The following is an 18,377-nucleotide window of genomic DNA, read 5'->3' as shown; positions in this document are numbered from 1 at the left end:
TATGCACAAGACATGACTTCCAGTGATTGCTTTAAACTAACCCCTGTCCCTGTTATCTGGCTGCCTGGCCCCTTTTTAAAAAATGTGGCCCCAGAGGACTGTAGTGACCCAAAGACTAGTTCTCTTTGCTTGACACGTCCTTTGCCCCAAGCCTTGTTCTGTATCTCGAACATATAAACACCTGGCCAATTAGGTATGTAGCCCACCCCCAATTCTATTCTACCAAACCATTGTTTTGCTCGTCTAGGAGAGCTAGAATAAGAGGCAATGTGTTACTCTTTGCTCAGGTGAGATGGGCTGCCCTTTCCTATGTGAGAAAAGTGAGATGTTCAGACACCGATTCTAAATGAACTCTTCGACTATCTTTCAAATGACAAAATCAGCCTATGCCAGCATGTAGTTAGTTTTATTGATACACTTGACCTGGGCAATTCATCTCTGTTTTCTTATGGCCAAGTAGAATACAAACAAGACTCCAATGACAATCATGGTTGCAGAAAGTCCTGATACCCAGAGAGCAGAGGAATCCATGGGGGTGCCTGCAGAGTGGATAGGTGGGTTAGTATATAAGCTGAAACTTCCAAGTCATTCTAGATATTGGCAGGAGCAAGTAACCTGCAGGAATGGTGATTTCTTCGGGAGTGGGGCATACATTGGACAGTAAGGAATAGGTCAAGAGAACAGCTTTTAAGGATAAGGGGAGTAAGAAGGTCTTGCTATGTAACTAGGCTGTCCTTGACCTTGCAATCACCCCTCCTGCCTTAGCTTTTCAAGTGCTGAGATTACAAGCATGCAACTTTCTAATGAGCTAGGAAGTAGCCAGCAATTCCGTATCCTTCCACTCACTTGGGTATCTATAAAGCATGTCTCCAGGGTCCTTGGTGGTGTGGACAAGGATCAAGGGGCCCTTGCTGGATACGCTGGCTGTGTTGTTCTCAAAATAAAGCTCAGATTTTCTTCTTCCTGGTGGAGAGATGAGAATTTATAATTTGTTGGGAATTTTCAGTTGTGTGTACAAGCCAAGGGTGAGGGTAGTGAGGTACAAAGCCAAGTCCCTTGATGCACACATCTTCATCCCAAACCTTGAACAGAAAGACTGTGTGTTAATACAAACCCAGCCAAGCCTGTAATTTTCTATTTAGCTCTACAAAAGTTAAATAGGAAAGTTTCACCGAGGTTTGGACATAGATAAACACATTCAGCGATCACCCCTCCTATTCTGCAACCATCACCCTCTCCTAGAAAGAACGCAGAAGACGCATTCAGTTTCCTTTATATTCCAGAGGCTACATGTTGGAACAGGAAGTAAAGACACAGCTGCTGCATTCCTACATCTATTCAGTTAAATGATCTGGGAAAAGTCAACCTACTGTCTTTGCAAGTGGGAATAATGGGCCTAATCAGAATTGGCTTGGGCTTGTGTATTATAGCATGACTACACTGAAACACTAGGAGTTGATTTTTGTTTAATATAAAACATTTAAGGATTCATGAATTATGTTTCAGAGACTAGTCAAGTGGGATGGATCAAGTAGAAGCACACACATACACACACACAGACACACACACACATATGTGTGTATGTGTGTGTATGGAGGTCTGGCTTTGGCCAACTTCAGATCACTCTGTGTCTATGTGTACCTTAGGGCACGCTGAATACCCACCTGCCTTCAGGTAGGTCTAGACATCTACTTTTGAGAACAGGCCAAATGTAAAAGGAGAAAATTGACATAGGTCAGTCAGTAAAGTGATTGCTATGCAAGCATGAAGACCTGAGTTTGACCCCAGAACCCATGTTTAAAAGTCTGGATCTATTCCCCTCTGCTAGGTCTGTGGCAGAAGGGGACCTCTTCCCCTACCATATGATTACAGCTATCAAGTGTCATCTTGGTAGCCTTCTTACTCTTCGTCTGAGTGCCACCAGGCCTCCCCACCAAGGGGAAGTGGTCAAATAGGGGACACTAGAGTTCATGTCAGGGTCAGTCCCCACTCTCCACACAACTGTGGAGAATGTGCTGTCCATTGCCTAGATGTAAATAGGGGTTCTAGGTTTACTGCATGCATTGTCCTTGGTTGGTACAATAGTGAAAGAGAGAGGGAGGTGGGAATGGGAAGATACAAGTGAGGGGATAACAATTTATGTGTTATCTGAATAAATTACTTAAAATTTTTAAAAAATAAACATAAAGACTCTCCCACTTAAAAAATTCTGGATGTGATGATGTATGTTAAATTCAGCCAGATGTTGGGTCATGGTTGGCTTCTGGCTTAAAATCAAATTTTGTGTAAGTTGATTTATAGATTATATTTTTGAAAATTCAAGATTCTGGCAATCTAGTCAACCCTGGAAGCTTTATTGATAATGTGAACCCTTAGCTCAATGGCTGAGGCTAACATTGAGTATTCACGTTGTCTGTGATGTAGACAGACAGCTTAGGTACTCACTCCTTGAAGCAGGGCAGATTGCCACACAGGATGGTGTCCCAGCAGGCTGACAGACCAATGCACTGCAGTGCAGATACACCTGGAGGTTGACAAGTAGATGTCATGTTGTAAAACATCTTCCATTATCAGAAATCCCCCAAACCACATACTTCATCTCCAAGAAGTTGAGACAGTGTTAAGGCCATCTTGATGTGGCCAAGTTAATGTCACTGCCATCCTGAAGAACCAGAGTCCAGGTAACAGATGGCGCTCATGTTCTTGGGACCGCCTTCAGGCTGCCCTTAACACCATGAGCCAGTGTCACAGGTTAAAGAGCCAGCTTGGAGAGGAGGTGGAAGGACAAAACAGTCCTGAGCTCTTGGGGTTTTAAAAGTTTTCAAAGGCACAGAAGGAGATGCCATACCTGTCCCCCAAAACCCTGCTTCTCCCTTACAGCGTTTCCAAAGCTGAAGGTGGAGATGCTAAAGCGTTGGTGATGAGAAGGAAAGGGGCCCGACGCTTCCTGGACAGGAATCCTTTTAGTCTGATAGTCGTCTCCAGCATATGGGCATCTAAACCAGGACACACAGTAGTTGGGATGGGATTATTTGGGGGGACCCACCCCCATATAGCTACAGGGAGGATCCACTTACCCTTTCACCAGGATTGGCCACTGTGGTTGATGAAAAGGGTTAGGGCTGTGTGTGGCCCAACACTGATCCAGCAGCAGCCCTAAGGAGGGGTCTGCCCTGTGAAGGATGGAGACCTCCACATAAATAGGGTCTTGGAGTAATTTCACCAGTGGGTAGTCAGCAGCACCATAGTAAAATTCATAGTTTTTATCTGCACAACGAAAATCATAATTGAAGTAGGGCTAGGCAATAACTTAGGAGGTAACTTTCTGTATAAGAAAGAGAACCCGAGCTTGACCTTCAGAACCTGTGTAAAAAGACCAGGCTTGATGCTCTGTGTTTGCAATCCTAGAGCTGGTGAAGCCGAGACAGAAACTCCAGGTCAATGAGAAAACAAGGTGGATGGCACACAAGGAGCTGATCTGAGATTGATCTGTAACCTTTACACACACACACGCACACGCACACACACGCACACACGCACCCCTAAAACTGTTATAAGCAGATCTAGGAAACTGTATAGTACTGGAATAGCCTCATCTCCTAAATGGCACCGAGTTAGGGCACTGATAGACTTCAGGCCAGATTCACCAACTAAGAAGAGCTTACCCTTGGCAATCTGAAGTTCCAGAGAGAGGGACCCAGGCTGGGCCTTATGAAGGGGTGGTGGGAGAGTCAGCACTTGCATGCTAATCGGGGATGTGTTGCTGAGAACAGAGTAAGTGCAGCTAACTCGGAGCCTGCAGGAAAAGAAGACATTAGTAGCCTGGGTGTGCTGGCTGCACCTGCCGATTTTAACTTCTGAGGATTAGGTGACGGGTGTTTTCCAAGTTCATAAATAAAATGGAGGTGGCTTCTGCCCTTACGAGTTATTTTCTGCTGTCACTATGCAAATAGGTCCAGTGAGAGTTGGTGTGAGAAAACTGAGAAACAAGTGTACAGTGTGAGATTGGTGACTAATGCAGAGCAGGTGAATCTCTTATAGGTGAGGGGACATGAAGAGAATGGCTGCCAAGAAGCCCAGCTGGGAGGTGCCATGCAAGGATGAGCCGAGGGCTGGAGAAGTTGAGAGCATCAAGCGTTCAGAGAGGAAAGCAACATTTAAGGTAATGGTAGTATTTGCTTGTGTTGTTTTGTTTTAGCCTACAGAAATGAAACTCAAGTGTGAGACCTGGCAAAATCAGATCTGGAAGGAATCCCTTTGGCTGCAGCCTAGACAAAGTGCAAAGGAGGCCCAGAGGAGAAACAGAGCCCCATGAGGTAGAAGAACAGAAGCCTGTAGTGATAATGAGGCTGTGATCAAGTTGGGAGCAGAGACCCAGGTGAATGTAAGTGGTGGTCTATACAAGTGGCAACCAAGCTTGCAGGTAGATTCACCTACTGCTGCAAAGTGTTCTCCTATGCACTCAGTCTACTCCAGGGTTCTTATCTTATGAGGAAAAGACCTTTTGGCCTCAAGGTCAAAAGTGACTCTACCTGAAGATGCTGTCTCGGGTAACAGTGCCACTGCTCCAAACTCTTACATCCCGAATGGCCACTAGCTCATTTTCATATATGGCCTGGTCTCCAGTGATCTGTATAATGGGTAAAGAGATGCCTGTCACTTCAATCTGTTGGCTGAATACTGCATTCATGTTGCCCAGATCAAGTTCTTAGTCTTACCCTATTCTGTATTCTAGGTTTTTGATCCCTACAAAGAGGCATGAGGTCGTGGCAGTAAATATCTTGGAAAAGCATGGCTTGTACTTGAGTCAGAACCAAGAACTAAGGAGAGGATTCAAGTACTGAGATTAGGCAAATGGACCACCCCAATTCATGTCAGCATCCTGCCGGATTACCCTAGACCTGGAAAATGTGAGGGCCCTGCTCCTTATATTTGCAGAATGGTGAAGGAAAGCTGGGTCACAACAAAGCCATTTGCTGAATGCCCATGGAAGCACCCACCCTCTAAGCAAGGCCTTTTCCCCAGGAGACAGTAGTCAGAACTGTTCTTCATGACTGTAATGTCTCAACTGCTTCTCTCCCAGTCACTATGGCACTGTTTCCACTCAGTAGTCCAAGGTGCTATTCTCACCTGCCTTGTGGTCCCACAAGAAGTAAATGGAAATTGGAACAGGGCGAAGGTTGGTGTTGTCATCACAGGATCACACCCACTGTCATTCCTGAAGGCCAAGCGTAGTGAATCCAAGTGCAGGGGTGGCGAGGTCACATTCCTGGACACAGCAATGGAGAAGCGGCCATCTCTGGTGCAGTGGAAGGTCACTAGGACATCAGAGATGGGTGAAGTTGGGTCATTCCTTAGACAGAGCCAGGCGGACCTTACTCTAATGATTCAGTTGCTTCAGATACCCCCACGGCAAGGTCGGAATTCCCGATGATGACCCGGCAACAGGCTCCCAGTGACCACCTGCTTCAGGACCTTGCCACCCTCACCGAGGCAAGGCTTTAACTGGCCACAGCTGCATTTGTAGCGCAGGCGTGGAAGCACCTGCCTTTTTAAAACTGCTTAGATTTGGGCTCTTGGCATTTAATGTGCTGGAAAACCTTCAAGCTGGATATGAAGCCTGTGAAAAATAATCATTTGGGCATGATTCTCTCTAGATACAATCTTAGGCTATCAGGCACCCAAGTGGCCATTTCTTGGGAAAACGCATTTATCAGTTAATTAAGTACCTGCCACATAAAACTTTAATTTCCTAGGCCGGGCATGGTGGCCCACACCTTTAATCCCAGCACTTGGGAGGCAGAGGCAGGTGGATTTTTGTGAGTTCAAAGCCAGCCTGATCTACAAGTCCATGACAGCCAAGGCTATACAGAAGAACCATGTCTTGAAAAAACAAAAACAAACAAACAAACAAGACTTAATTTCCTAATGTCCCTCCAGGTTTCTTTTGTTTGCTTTCTAGGAGATTAGGCGATGAAAGAGTAGAAAGTTCTAGTTCTAGGCAGCAGTGCCCATCCACTAGCAACTATTTGTATTGTATTTGCCATCTGAATAAAGCTTTCCCTGATCTGTGTCACCAGAAGCCACTAAGGCCCTTTTCTCAACTGATTTCAGGGATGGAAGCATGCACCTCTGTTTCCATAGTAACAGGAGCCCGCCTCTTCCTCTTCAGTGCTGTAGCAGCAGCCCAGCTCTTCACAGTCTTCTGGAGAGATAGGCGAGGGAGCACAAGACAGCCTTTCCCTTACCAGCACAGGACTGCACACTTCAGTACTTGTAGCATCTGGGGCTGGATATTAAGGAGGAAAGAGGAGCTCAAGCTAGGCATTCAGGGTGGTCCTTCAGTGAACCATCAGTGTCAAAAGCCTGGCCTTGGAACTCCAGAACACCCAGACAGCCTCAATCAGCCCCTTGATTCTATGCACTGTAGGTTAAATCCCAAAGGAATGTTAAATCGCCTTGTCAGAGTCTTCCAAAACAGCTCTCTTCTGAGGAGAGCATTCTCCCAGCATGTACAGGATCAGTGAGGGCCTACAGAGCCTTCCAATGACCACCTGTCATTTTTCAAGTTTTGCTATGGGTGTGAGATACCACAGGAGCTTTTCAAATCATGGGACGTGCAGCAGGCTTGAGTATAGCTCATGACTCATTTGGTCTGCATCCCTGCTATGTTTTGGGTAAGCAGATAATTTGAGTTTGAATCTGTTCTAATCATGATACAGGGTTCTCAGACCACCAGGGAAGAATTCCCAAAGGTTTCCTAGCTAGATGATCAAGTGTCCCCAGCTGGGAGTGGGAGTCTGCAAGCTGAGATGGCTCCTCTGGCTATTTCCCATTGCTGGCTTGAGTTCTCTGCCCCTTTTGAAGGGTGAGGAGGCTCCTGGTTCAAGATGAGTTAATTCCCATTTGAATTCCAACTTTGTAAATGGCAGATGAAGCTGCCTGGTGAGAGGCCTGAGAGAACTTATAGCCCTGAGCCAGGGAAGTAAGGTGCTAAGCTTGAGCCATACAAGCAGCCTCTGCTGGAATCTCCCCCTACAGTTAATTTTCTTAAGGGCTGACATGGAGGGACAAGTTAGAAAAATTCCTTCTAGGGAATAAGTTGTTGCTACTACCGGAGCAGGGGAGTAGGCAGCAGTGGCCCAAGGCTGCTTTCTAGGAAGGTCCACCCCCAGCCTGAATGCTTTCTACAATTACCTCGAAGGTCCAAAGGGCACCTAAGCAGTCTCTTTCTCGTCTCTGCCACAGGTCCAGCTACATCCACCTCTTGCACTCCGACCATCATAACGTAGTGGGAGCCCTGGAAAGACGAGTGACAGCAATCAGCCTGGCTGGTGCTAGGAAGAATTCTTCTTGTCCCACTTGTAGTGGGTCTGCTTACCTCCAGAGTGACATAGCAGCCATTGTAGTCAGCTTCCAACACAAGGAATCCATCAGGACTGTCCATCACCCACGTACCACAGGCAGAATCATTTTTCAGCCTGTGAGGCAGCCCTTGGCTATCTAGGGAAGGTGGAATGTGAAAAGCACAGGGGTTAATCATCCATCAGTGGACATCCAGCCCACCACTTGACCCCAAGGGACTTCTATCATTCAGAAAACTAGCAAGACAAAGTGGGTTTGGAAGCAGCACGGTTCTGACCCATTCATTCAGTACACAGGCGCTGTGGAGCTTTTAAAAAAGAGGAACGTGTCAAGACGGGAAGGCACCTGGGTTAAGGTTTAAGGGTAGGTACCTGGTTGAGTCTGACTTACCCCAAGCTGTTAGCACAGGCCTCTCTGCCTCCAGGCTGAGGGTCACAGTAAATTGGAAGTTCTGCAGCCCACAGTGGAGCACACCTGGCATCTCTGTCACATGCTGGCCACTCAAAGGAGGACAGAATGGGAAACACAGTAAGAAGCCTGGCAGAAGCCACAGAGTACTCCTCAGAGCCTGCCTAGCCATCCTCTCTCCTTCACTAGCCACATCTACTGAGTGAGACAGAAAGAGAGAATGCCTGCTCTTTGTATATATATGAGGAAGGCTTGGTCTGGGGCAAATAGCTTTACAGCCTGCAGGTGGAGGACTTTGCAAAGGGTCATTTCTTCCTTCTGGGAGCATAGTGGACAGATGCTTCCCATTAAATTTTATAATCCCTGGGTCTGCAGAATTGGGTTAACATGTTCCTTTTGACCACAAGCAGGCTTCTTGGTTAGTTACATGTAGTACTTTTTCTACCAGCTTCTCTTCAGAAAAAGAAAAGACTGACTGCCTTCTAGAATTTTACATATTTGAGTGGGGATCCTTGCTGTAATGGCCCTGTAAATGATAAGTGACAGGAACTAGGCGAATTTTGGTTTTTCAGTCTGGAAAAAAGTGAGAATGATAGTCCTGGCAGTACTGTTCTTAAGGATGCTGTGAGAATGTTAGGCTGAATACACGGTGCCATGCCTGGCCAAGCAAGAAGAGGTCAGGCAGTTGACATTAGCTCCTTTAAGAACTCTTCTTCCTTTTTCCTCTGGTTTGAAGCTTTCACAGGAGTCACTTTGCCATTGGCTCAAAATCTCAAGATCACTTAAACCTGATTCCTGAGTCAAGTTGGTTTAGAACTTCGCCCTGGCATCCAGAGAGAATCCCACCATGGGTCTATAATCTGCAATCCCAGCACTCCTGACATGAGAGCAGGGGACAAGAAAATCAAGGTCCTATTTGGCTACATATAAAACCGGAGTCTCTTTGGTCTACGTAAGACCCCATCTAAAAATACCCCCAAACTATGGCAGGAAAATCAGAGGGTTATGTGAGCCAGTCAGTAACAAGGGAGTATGAGCAAGAATTCATCTGTTTTCCTTGTGTGAGTGAAGATTTTTCTTAGGGAAGATCAAACACCTCTGTGGGTTTTCTGGCCCAGAATGAAGGGCCACCCAGAGTTACTTGGAGGTGATGGCTTTGTCACCAGGTTCTTCTTTCCTTCCCCTCTCTTTGCACAGGCTCTCACGGTGTGTGGTTAGGAATCGTTCTGTGGTGCAGTCCATGTTCCCTTCTGACTTTGTTTCTGCTTTCCTCTTTTCCATCATCTTTGCTGTGATGACCACCAGGAGTACAAATACATCCTTCCTTCCCTGTCTTGGGGCTAGGAGGCCGGCTACTTATCCTGACTTTTGGAGGAATGTTTGTATATATTAATCTCAACCTCTGTTTCTCTCTAGAAAAAGAGATTAAGAAAGAGAAGAGTAAATTAAATTGATAAAGTGGGGGCTAAAATTCAAAGTCTGTGGTGAAGTTTCAATGATAGTGGTTGGATACATAGTATCTACTGTCCCTTATACCCATCCACTCAAACGAGTGGACATGTGGACTTTTCAGGTAACAGGAAGTCTGAGCACTATCAACCAGTGGGCTGTCTCCCAGCATTCCTTCTATTATCATAAATGTAGGCAATTATTGGGGCTTCTTTTTTTCTTCTTTCTTTCTTTTGTAGTTTGGTGGTGGGGGGGTTTTGTTTTGTTTTGTTTTTGATACAGAGTTTCTCTGTATAGCCTTGGCTGTCCTAAAATTGCTTTGTAGAGCAGGCTGGCTTTGAACTTACAGTGAAACACCCGTCTCTGCCTCTGGAGTTTTTTTTTTTCTTAGAAATTTATTTATTATATATACAGTGTTCTGCTTGCATGTACAGCAGAAGATGGTGCCAGATCTCATTACAGATGGGTCTGAGCCACCATGTAGTTGCTGGGAATTGAACTCAGGACCTTTGGAAGAGCAGGCAGTGCTCTTAACCTCTGAGCCATCTCTCCAGCCCTATCAGGGCTTCTAAATGTGATATTCAAAACACTAACAGGAAGTGAAAGACCCTTAACTCTTAGAGAGTTCAAGCAATTTACATTATGGCTGCTGTAGATGTGGTGGGCATTTCCTGGCCACTGTTATTTCTGAAAGCCTGTGGTGAATTCCTCCTCCACTCTTCTGTGCCAGACAAGGAGGACAGAAGCAATAAGGTTAATGGCCCGATGATTGGCAGCTGGTTAGGCCTTTGATTAGCAGGTATGACAACAATGTGGGTAAGCTATTCATGTAGTTGTGTGTGGTAACAAATGGTTTTATATGTATTAACCAAAGAATTAGGCAATCTATTTGAATCCTTTACCATGTTCTCAAAATCAAACAGATCTCTCTCTCCATACCATGTGGTTTGAAAAGATAATCCAAAGGCTATTTAATCTTGGATGCCAAGGTAGGTAGGTCTCTGTGTGTGTGTGTGTGTGTGTGTGTGTGTGTGTGTGTGTGTGTGTGTGTGTGTGTGAGAGAGAGAGAGAGAGAGAGAGAGAGAGAGAGAGAGAGAGAGAGAGAGAGAGAGAGGAGAAAAGTTATAATTTCTTTCTGTGGTAGCTTTTAAAGCCAAATACAAATAGCCAAAAACACCATGAATGAAACATTTATATGATTCCTGATTGTTTTGTGGTTTTGTGGTTCTTCTCGCCATAGGCAGTTTGTTGTATATATGTGTGTGTGTAAAAAGAAAAATAATAAAAAATAAAATAAAAAGTAATAAAGTTTGCATTAATAAGTACCTTCTCCTGGGGATTTAGAACAAGTTTATTGGCATAGAGTAGAGGACACAAGGGACATGAACGCAAGGGTCTGCAGGGCCATAGAGAAACACCCAGGAGAGGTTCTTCCGTCTCTTCCAGCTTCCCATGGTGGCCAGAAGGCTTTGGCTGGCCTTGTAGCTATGGTACTCTCTTCTCTTGTCTCACAGGCCACACTCCCTGTGTTTCTTCTTACTGTCCCACATCTGCGCCTGCCTCTAGGTCCATATGGCCTCTTAAAAAAATTGTGGACATGGGCAATATTGGATTAAGATCTACTAAGATGACTGGTTTTTGTTTGACTGTGTATAAAGACCCTATTTCCAAGTAAAGTAGGCCATGCTCTGAGGCTCTAGGATTCAACCTGTTTTCATGGTGGGTGGGGCTATTGTACAAACTACAACATCCTGAAGACTTGTAAACACACACCAGTCAAGCTAATCTTTTAGACTAGCTGCTAGAGAGAGAGAAAAAAAAAAATCAAAGTGCCATTTCTTTCTTAAAATTCCCATCCTTGCCTGGACGGCACTGTAGGCGTTATGACTTCTTTTCTTTTTGAGGGAGGGGCATTTCTCACAGTTGCTCATCCTTCTTGTTCTCAGGATGCAGCTGTGGTCTTGCTTGTCTGGCCATGTGCCTTCTTGTGTACTCAGTCTCTTCCTTATGACCCGCTGGCAGCCTTCACCTCCATTTGCCCAGTCTTCTCCCCTCCCCTTGGGACACAGGTTCAAAAGGGTCCATCCCTGAGAGCAAAGCACCTGGGACACCTGGGGACTGATTAGAAATGCAAAGTTTGGCCCTTCTTTCAGGTGTCTCAAATGGAAGCTGGGATGGAGTCTGGGCCCAGTGTTCTAGTGTCAGAGCTTTCAGGTGATCTGGATCCCGTGCCACCTGGAGGAAATTCTGCAGATGGCATGGGGGGGGATTTTATGGGGGGAACTTCTGCAGGCCTTGCCTTGAAGGACCTTCCTTCATCCCTCATCCCATCACACACACACACACACACACACACACACACAAAGGAGGTGACTCCTGCTGGGGGTCAGCTTTTCTCCTCAGCCTCTCGGCCCGACTTGAGACTTCATTTTCTCTTTGAGACTGACTTTGAAGGTGGATCAAATTCCCCTTTGATTTGCCCTTCACTAACCTCATGTACTCAGACAGGATTGGTTAAATAAGTAAACTACTTCCTTCCCACGAAGGTTTGACTCTTAGTCAACTTAGGAGATTTAATAAACAAAACCAGCCAACCAACAACAAAACAGCATTCTGGGCCTGGGAACGTAGCTCAGCTGATAGTTAGCTCACCTCGCATGTATGAGGCCTTTTGTTTCGTCTCCAGGACTGTATACACTGGGTATGGCGGTGTGCACTTGTCTTTTCCACCACACCAGAGTTGGAGGCAGGGGGATCAGAAGTTAAAGTTCACCTTAGGCTACATAGAGAGTTGGAGGCCAGACTAGGATGCAGGAGATAGACAAACAAACAAACTAACAAATCCAATGCACACCGACAATATCACCTTGACGTGTGTTTGTGCTTTTCATGACCCACAAGGACAACCTGTTTCATCCTGGCATGGGCACCTTGAGCTACATGGAACCATGCGAGGTGATGTTCATGTCACTTTCTACTTGAGACTATCTCTTCAGAGCTTTTGGTCTTGCTGCAGGAACCTAATAAAGCTGGCCCCGGACACACGGTCTGTGGAGTCTGGATTCTGCGGCTTTTCTGACACAAACCACTCCATGGTCTGAGTCCAGGGCATGAGTCCTGGCTTCATAATTTTGTATATTACACCACGGACACGCCTGAGAGCCTAGGCCAGCGTGTCTGTGCTGTTCACTCTGGGTACCTGAGCTCTACATACTTTTTTTTTTCTTTTAAACTCTAAATATTTATTATAGAAATGAGACTAAGTAAAAACCTTCACCACATTTTGATTTTTTTTCTGAATTTCCTCCATTTATCTTTATCGTTACTGTTTATATCCTGAGTTGATGCATTCTCCCATTTTCTGTGCTCTTTGTGATGGCCTGTCTCCCAGCCCTTCACTTTGTTTTTGTTTTTGTTTTTTTTCTTCCTGCCTGAAACATGCCCTTTAACAATATTTCAGTAAGACCTTTCTTCCCCAAACTCTTTAGAATGCCTGGGTTTACAGGGCCACCAAAATGACTCAGTGTTGATAAAATGTAAAGTAGGGTGCCTACAAATTCTGAAGAAGCATGCCCTAAGTTAGCTTTTAGGCTAGCATCTGAGACTGGGGGGAATTCCAGTTCAAATATCCTTGCAGAGCTTTTCCAGTAAGAGTCTTTTCTGGGAGCGGACTAGGGGCCCCTTCTGTACCCCTCGGTGAGCGACAACCCACACCTACTTCTTGCCGTCTGTGCGTGCTTAAACCACTGCAGGCAAACCTCCAGAAATGAGGGGACTCACAGCCAAGGGCAAATTTAGCTAACAGCTGCAGAAAACTCTCTTGTGGATCTGGGATGGGAATTGGCCCGGCACTGGGTAATGAATGAGTCCAGTCAGCATGAGAGACGGGGGTCATGCTTGTTAAGAGTCCCCCACACCAGCACTGATGAGAGAAAGGCTCTGGCTGGGATCTAGCATAGCATTTTCAAAATGTCATTAGTGAAAAATTAATAATACAAAACATTTTTGAAAAGGCCGAGGCAATCATCTCACGTTTAATAGCAAAGGACTCTTCTGGAAAGTGCCCTTTGTTTTCTTTTTTCTCTCAAGCAGAAATGAGGAACTGGCCAGGATGATCAGCTCTCTCCATCTCTTCCCAAATTGCAAACTGGGTTGGGTTGTCCTGTGACATGCCATGCACTTTACTACATTCAAGGAAACAGAAGACTTCTGCCCTTTGAAGATTAAAAAAAAAAAAAAAAAAAAAGCTGTGTCTGTGTGTGTGTGTGCACGTGCATGTTCTGTCTCTCTGCCTCTGCCTCTGTCTTTCTCTCCCTCTGTCTTTCTCTCCCTCTGTCTCTCTCTCCCTCTCTCCCTCTGCCTCTCTCTCTGTCTCTGTCTCTCTCTCTAGTGCTTGCCTCTGCATAACATGTATTTGCATGTAAGTGGAGGACAGAGGTCAACCATAGCTGTAGTCCCTCAGCCACTGTCCACCTTGTTTTTATTGAAAGGATCTCTCACTGGTCAGGACCTTGCTGAATAAGCTATGGTGTATTTCCAGGGAACCCCTGTGATCCGTTGTCTCTAACTCTCTCATTTGGGGTTATAACCATAAGCCACCACACCTAGCATTTTTTATGTATTCTAGGCTTAACCTCAGGGCCTTATGCTTGAAAGACAAGCAATATATTAACCAAGCTACCATACCATGGCTGCTTCTTGGTTGAGAATTATAAGCTTTGTTTTGCTTGGTTTTATTGAGATAGGGTTTCTCTGTGTAGCGTTGGCTGTCCTGGACTCACTTTGTAGACCAGGCTAGCCTCGAACTCACAGCGATCCATCTGCGTGCCTCTGCCTCTCTAGTGCTGTGATTAAAGGTGTGTGCCACCATGCCCAGCCTGAGAATTATAAGCTTTGAAGATGGAATTTTTTATATAAATAAAATTTGCCCTTAATAAGCATTGTTGTGTTTTATTTACACTTATTGGTGATCAGAGTTACAATTCTTTTAGCTTACTGACAAATGTCTCAGTCACAGAGGGACTTTTTTCTTTTCCTCTGTGTGTGTGTGTGTGTGTATGTGTGTGTGTGTGTGTGTGTGTGCCTTTCAATCAAACCCAGAAATCACCACTCACAAGGTTGCAAGCTCTGGGACACCCTTGTCCCATCCGGTGCAGCTGGGGTTACAGGTGGGTCACCATGTGCATTAGGCATTTATGTGGGTTTTCAGGATCAGAACTCAGATCTTCATGCTTGTGCTTGAGACAGCTGAGTCATCATCCTGGACCAAGTGATTGTTTTAAAGATACATGATTTTTCTCTCTCCTTTATTTGCCTAGAAATCCTGGCCACTTACAGAAAAGCCATCTCACTAGTGTTGCTTGCAACTTCCTTCTTTAGCATCTGTTTTGAGGCACACATTCCCAGCACTTGAAATGAATTATGATAAAACCCCAAAAGGACAAATACATATTTTTTCACATTAAAGGAAAGCACTAAGAACAATGAATAGTTGTAACTGAGTGTGATGTTTTCTTCACTAGGAAATGGAGGACTGCTGGCTTTGGTTAGGATGGCTGAGAGTAGCTGAGTGAGGAGAACTGGAGCCAGAAAGCAGTTCTGACCATTTAGAGAGGCTTAGCTAAGTGTTGAGGCAAACACAGTGCATCAATTGAGAAACGAGACCAGGGCTTTCATCCTGGAGTCCCAGCCAGGACTACATAGTGAGATTCTGTAAATAAATAAAATAAAAAGTGCAAGGAAGCTACAGATATCACTGTGATGTTCTCTATCACCAGAGCACAGGGGCAGGACATAGAGTGGCATGAGACAGTGACAGGGGGATGTCAGCTCTCCAAAGATAAAGCTGGAGTTAAGTTGATTGTGTGTCATCAGGGAGATGGTGTGGATGAATGAATGACCAATGACAAGTAAATGATAAACAACCAAGAAGCACTCAGAGTAGGGCATAGGCAGAAGACAGCCAGGAGATGGCAGGTCCATGCCAGAGCAGATGGGCTCTCCGCTGAGGGGCATTTCCCGGATAAGGCATGTTAGATACCCTATGTACCAGGCATAGAGTGTGGGGCTACAGGAATGAACAATGGGGTCGCACATCAGAATCAGACCCAGAATGCAACTCTCCTAAGTCCTAACCTAAGGATTTCTAAGGCTTTCTCATTTTTGAAGATCTATCTTTATTTTTTAATATCGTGTGTTTGTGTGCGTGTGTGTGAGAGAGGTGCGGGGTGAGTGCAGTTGCCTTTAGAGGCCAGAAGAGAAACACTTGTTCCTAATGGCAGAGCCGTCTCTGGTAGCTGAAGGCTTTCTAGGGAGCAGATAGCCTCTGGAAACTGCATCTTCTATTAATATGTGTATAGGAGCTTCCTTCTGTGTGTTAAGAGCCTTCGGTTTGTGCTGGCCAATTGTTCTAGTTTCCTTTCTGTTGCTGTTATAAAGCACTTTGACCAAATGCAACTTGAGGAAAGTGTTTTCTTGGCTTTCCTTTCAGATCAAGGTTCATCATGGAGGGAAGTCAGGGCAGTCAAGCAGGAACCCAGAAGGTAGGAACTATGGAAGGGTTCTGCTGGCTTCCTCTCTGGCTTTTTCACCTGTCTTTCTTTCATGAGCCAGGACCGCCTGCTGAGGGATAGCACTGTCCACAGTGGCCTGGGCCCTGCTCTGTCAACTAGCAGTCAAGAAAATGTCTTGTAGACACAACCACAGACCAATCTGATGGAGGCAGGTCTTCAAATGAAGTTCCCTTTTCCAGGTGACTCAGGTGGTGGTACACCCTCAATTAAAAAAAAAAAATTAGCCAGGGCAAGAAGATAAATACAAATACAAAACTGGATTTTGTTCAAAACTGGATTTTTTTTTTCCCTAGCAGGGATAGCCATTAGGAAGTTGTAAAAATAAATAAAAGGAAAATTTGTTGGTGTTGGTGTTGGTGTAGCCCAAAGGAATCAGTTATAGGGAAAGCATTAGAAAAAATTCAATTGGAACTAAGGGTTCAGGAGAAAAAAGGTGGTGGTGTGTGTGTGGGGGGGGGGGCACACACACACACGCATGTGAGTGCTGGCATGCATGCACACACACTCTTACTATGGACCTGTTGTACATGTTAATATCTTTTTTTGAAGCCGTAAAAAAATTCAATTTGGTCAGAAATTCCAAGTATTATTCCCAAGTCATCAGCCTCATTGCTCACATTTCTCTGATCCATCTGGAGCTTTCTCCTTTGCTGCTAAATGATGTGGCAAATTGATATTTCTGCAACAGCATGGAGGTAAAAAAAAAAAATCCTAACTTGTTTTTGATTTATGCACTGAATTTTCATGCTCTCAGGCATAGATAATTCAGCACTGGCTGGAAATGAAGGAGAATGCATTCAAAGTCATGTGGGGATTGGGAAATACTGTTGGGTTGAATGTTATTTGTATGATTTTGGCAATGATTGATTTACCAAACTTTCATTATTTCCAGAAAAGCTTGTTCATATACTACTGTGTAAGTGACTCTTAGCGTGTAGAGTTGATGGGTGCTTGCTTGTGTCACCAAGCACTAAATAACATTCCTCTTCCATCCCCAAAGAGAGCAGACAGAGGTCACTCTAAAAGGCCACCTGCTTGGGAAGGAAAGATCTTTGCCTTGAGAATGAGGAAAACATGGAGGCACAGCTTTAACAAAGCCTGTGCAGTCATAAGTATTCAGTTTATTTATGCTTGGCCTCCCCTACCTCATCAAGGTTGGCATATGAAAGTTGTCAACTGATTTGGTCCATTTTGATTTACTATTTAAAAAAAAAACGGCCAAGGTTGGGTAATTTGTTAAAAAAAAAAAGGGCAGGGGAAGGGTTATTTAGTTCACAGTTCTGGGGACTGATGAAATAGTACCTTCTTGGTTTCTGACAAAGTTCTCATAGCAAAGGGTTAACATGGTGAGAAGGGAAGAAACACAATAAGCCTAGAAAACTGAATTCCAGAACAGTCCACACTCACTTTTGGAGTCCATTAGAGACCTAATCCAGGCACTAGAGATGCAATCTCGCCCCTTGAGACAAGTGCATGCTGGTGAGTCCCTCACAACTGCAGTGCTTTCTCCTGGCCACACCACTTCTCAACACTGTTCTTTGGGGACCAAGCCTCAATCACATGGAAAGCATAGTCTTGACTAATGTGTTGTTAATGTGATGAGCTACTTGCACGACTGCATGTTTGCCTCTGTGGGTCTCAGTTTTCTTAGCTTTGAAATAAGAGCAACTTTATGGAACACTGCAAATGTCCCTAAACTACACTAAAGTCTGTAACACAAGCCTTGGGGGAGTTCATCTCATTTAATTATCATTTGCCTCATTCTGATAAAAATGCTATGTGTGGATTGAGATAATTGGAAAAACCTTACCACTGATTTCTGTCCATGATGAAAAGCCTAAGACTGCCTCAATAAAAAACCAAAACAAAAAACAAAACAAAACAACAGCAGCAACAACAACCAGCTCACCTGTGAGTATGAATGAAGTACATGAGAGAGACAACATCAGCACCAAGAAACAGAACACTTTAAATTTATATTACATTTTAATGTATTTATCTTGTATGCCTGTGCATGTGTGCAGGCATGTGTGTGACATGGCACACACGTGGAGGTAAGGGGACAATTTGCATGAGTCAGTTATCTCCTTCCAACCAGGGACCAAACTCGGGTGTCAAGCTTGGTGATAAGAGCAGAAGCCCACCAAGCCATTTCCCTGGTCCAAAAAGCAGATACTGTTTTCTTAAAAATATGTTGATTTGGTTAAATGTTGGTGTGCTGGGAAAAGCTGACATCCCTGAAAAGTAGAGCCTTTGGCCTCTGATGGAGCTTCGTTTAGAGGAGTGGGTTAGACAGTAGCTCTGCTAAAGTTAGAGCCGGTGTCATTGTCCTTGGAATCCATGCGGGACTAACAGGCTTGTATAAGATGGCAATGTGCAGTCTTTGTATAGAACCTACACACACCCTCTAAGCTACCCTAAAGTGTTTCTAGATTACCTGTACAGACAATAAAATGAAAATAGTGTTATGTGCCCTTGGGAAACGATGACAGGAAAAATACCTGTATGCATTTGTCATGTATGAATTGCTACCAAAATGGTTTTGACACATAAAATAGAACTGGGTACATGAAACCCTTAAAA

The 18,377-nt window shown here is 44.7% G+C and overlaps 1 protein-coding gene across 1 annotated transcript; it reads right to left on the bottom strand.

Moving 5' to 3' along the window:
* Positions 1-432: 432 nt before the first annotated feature.
* Positions 433-7,945, bottom strand: Zp4 (zona pellucida glycoprotein 4). The gene is made up of 12 exons (XM_051151476.1): positions 7,756-7,945; positions 7,382-7,503; positions 7,198-7,300; positions 6,131-6,289; positions 5,131-5,318; positions 4,533-4,630; positions 3,666-3,796; positions 3,078-3,267; positions 2,849-2,996; positions 2,446-2,524; positions 847-963; positions 433-539 (listed from the first exon to the last, which is right to left on the bottom strand). Exons 1-12 carry the CDS (start codon positions 7,943-7,945, stop codon positions 433-435), a joined length of 1,632 nt encoding a protein of 543 aa, XP_051007433.1.
* Between the last annotated feature and the right edge of the window lie 10,432 nt (positions 7,946-18,377).

The sequence above is a fragment of the Acomys russatus genome, chromosome 9, assembly GCF_903995435.1.
Source record: "Acomys russatus chromosome 9, mAcoRus1.1, whole genome shotgun sequence".
In the NCBI taxonomy this organism is placed as follows: Eukaryota; Metazoa; Chordata; class Mammalia; order Rodentia; family Muridae; genus Acomys; species Acomys russatus.
The sequence above is the reverse complement of the archived record's forward strand: the minus strand, read 5'-3'. Positions and strand labels throughout refer to the sequence as shown.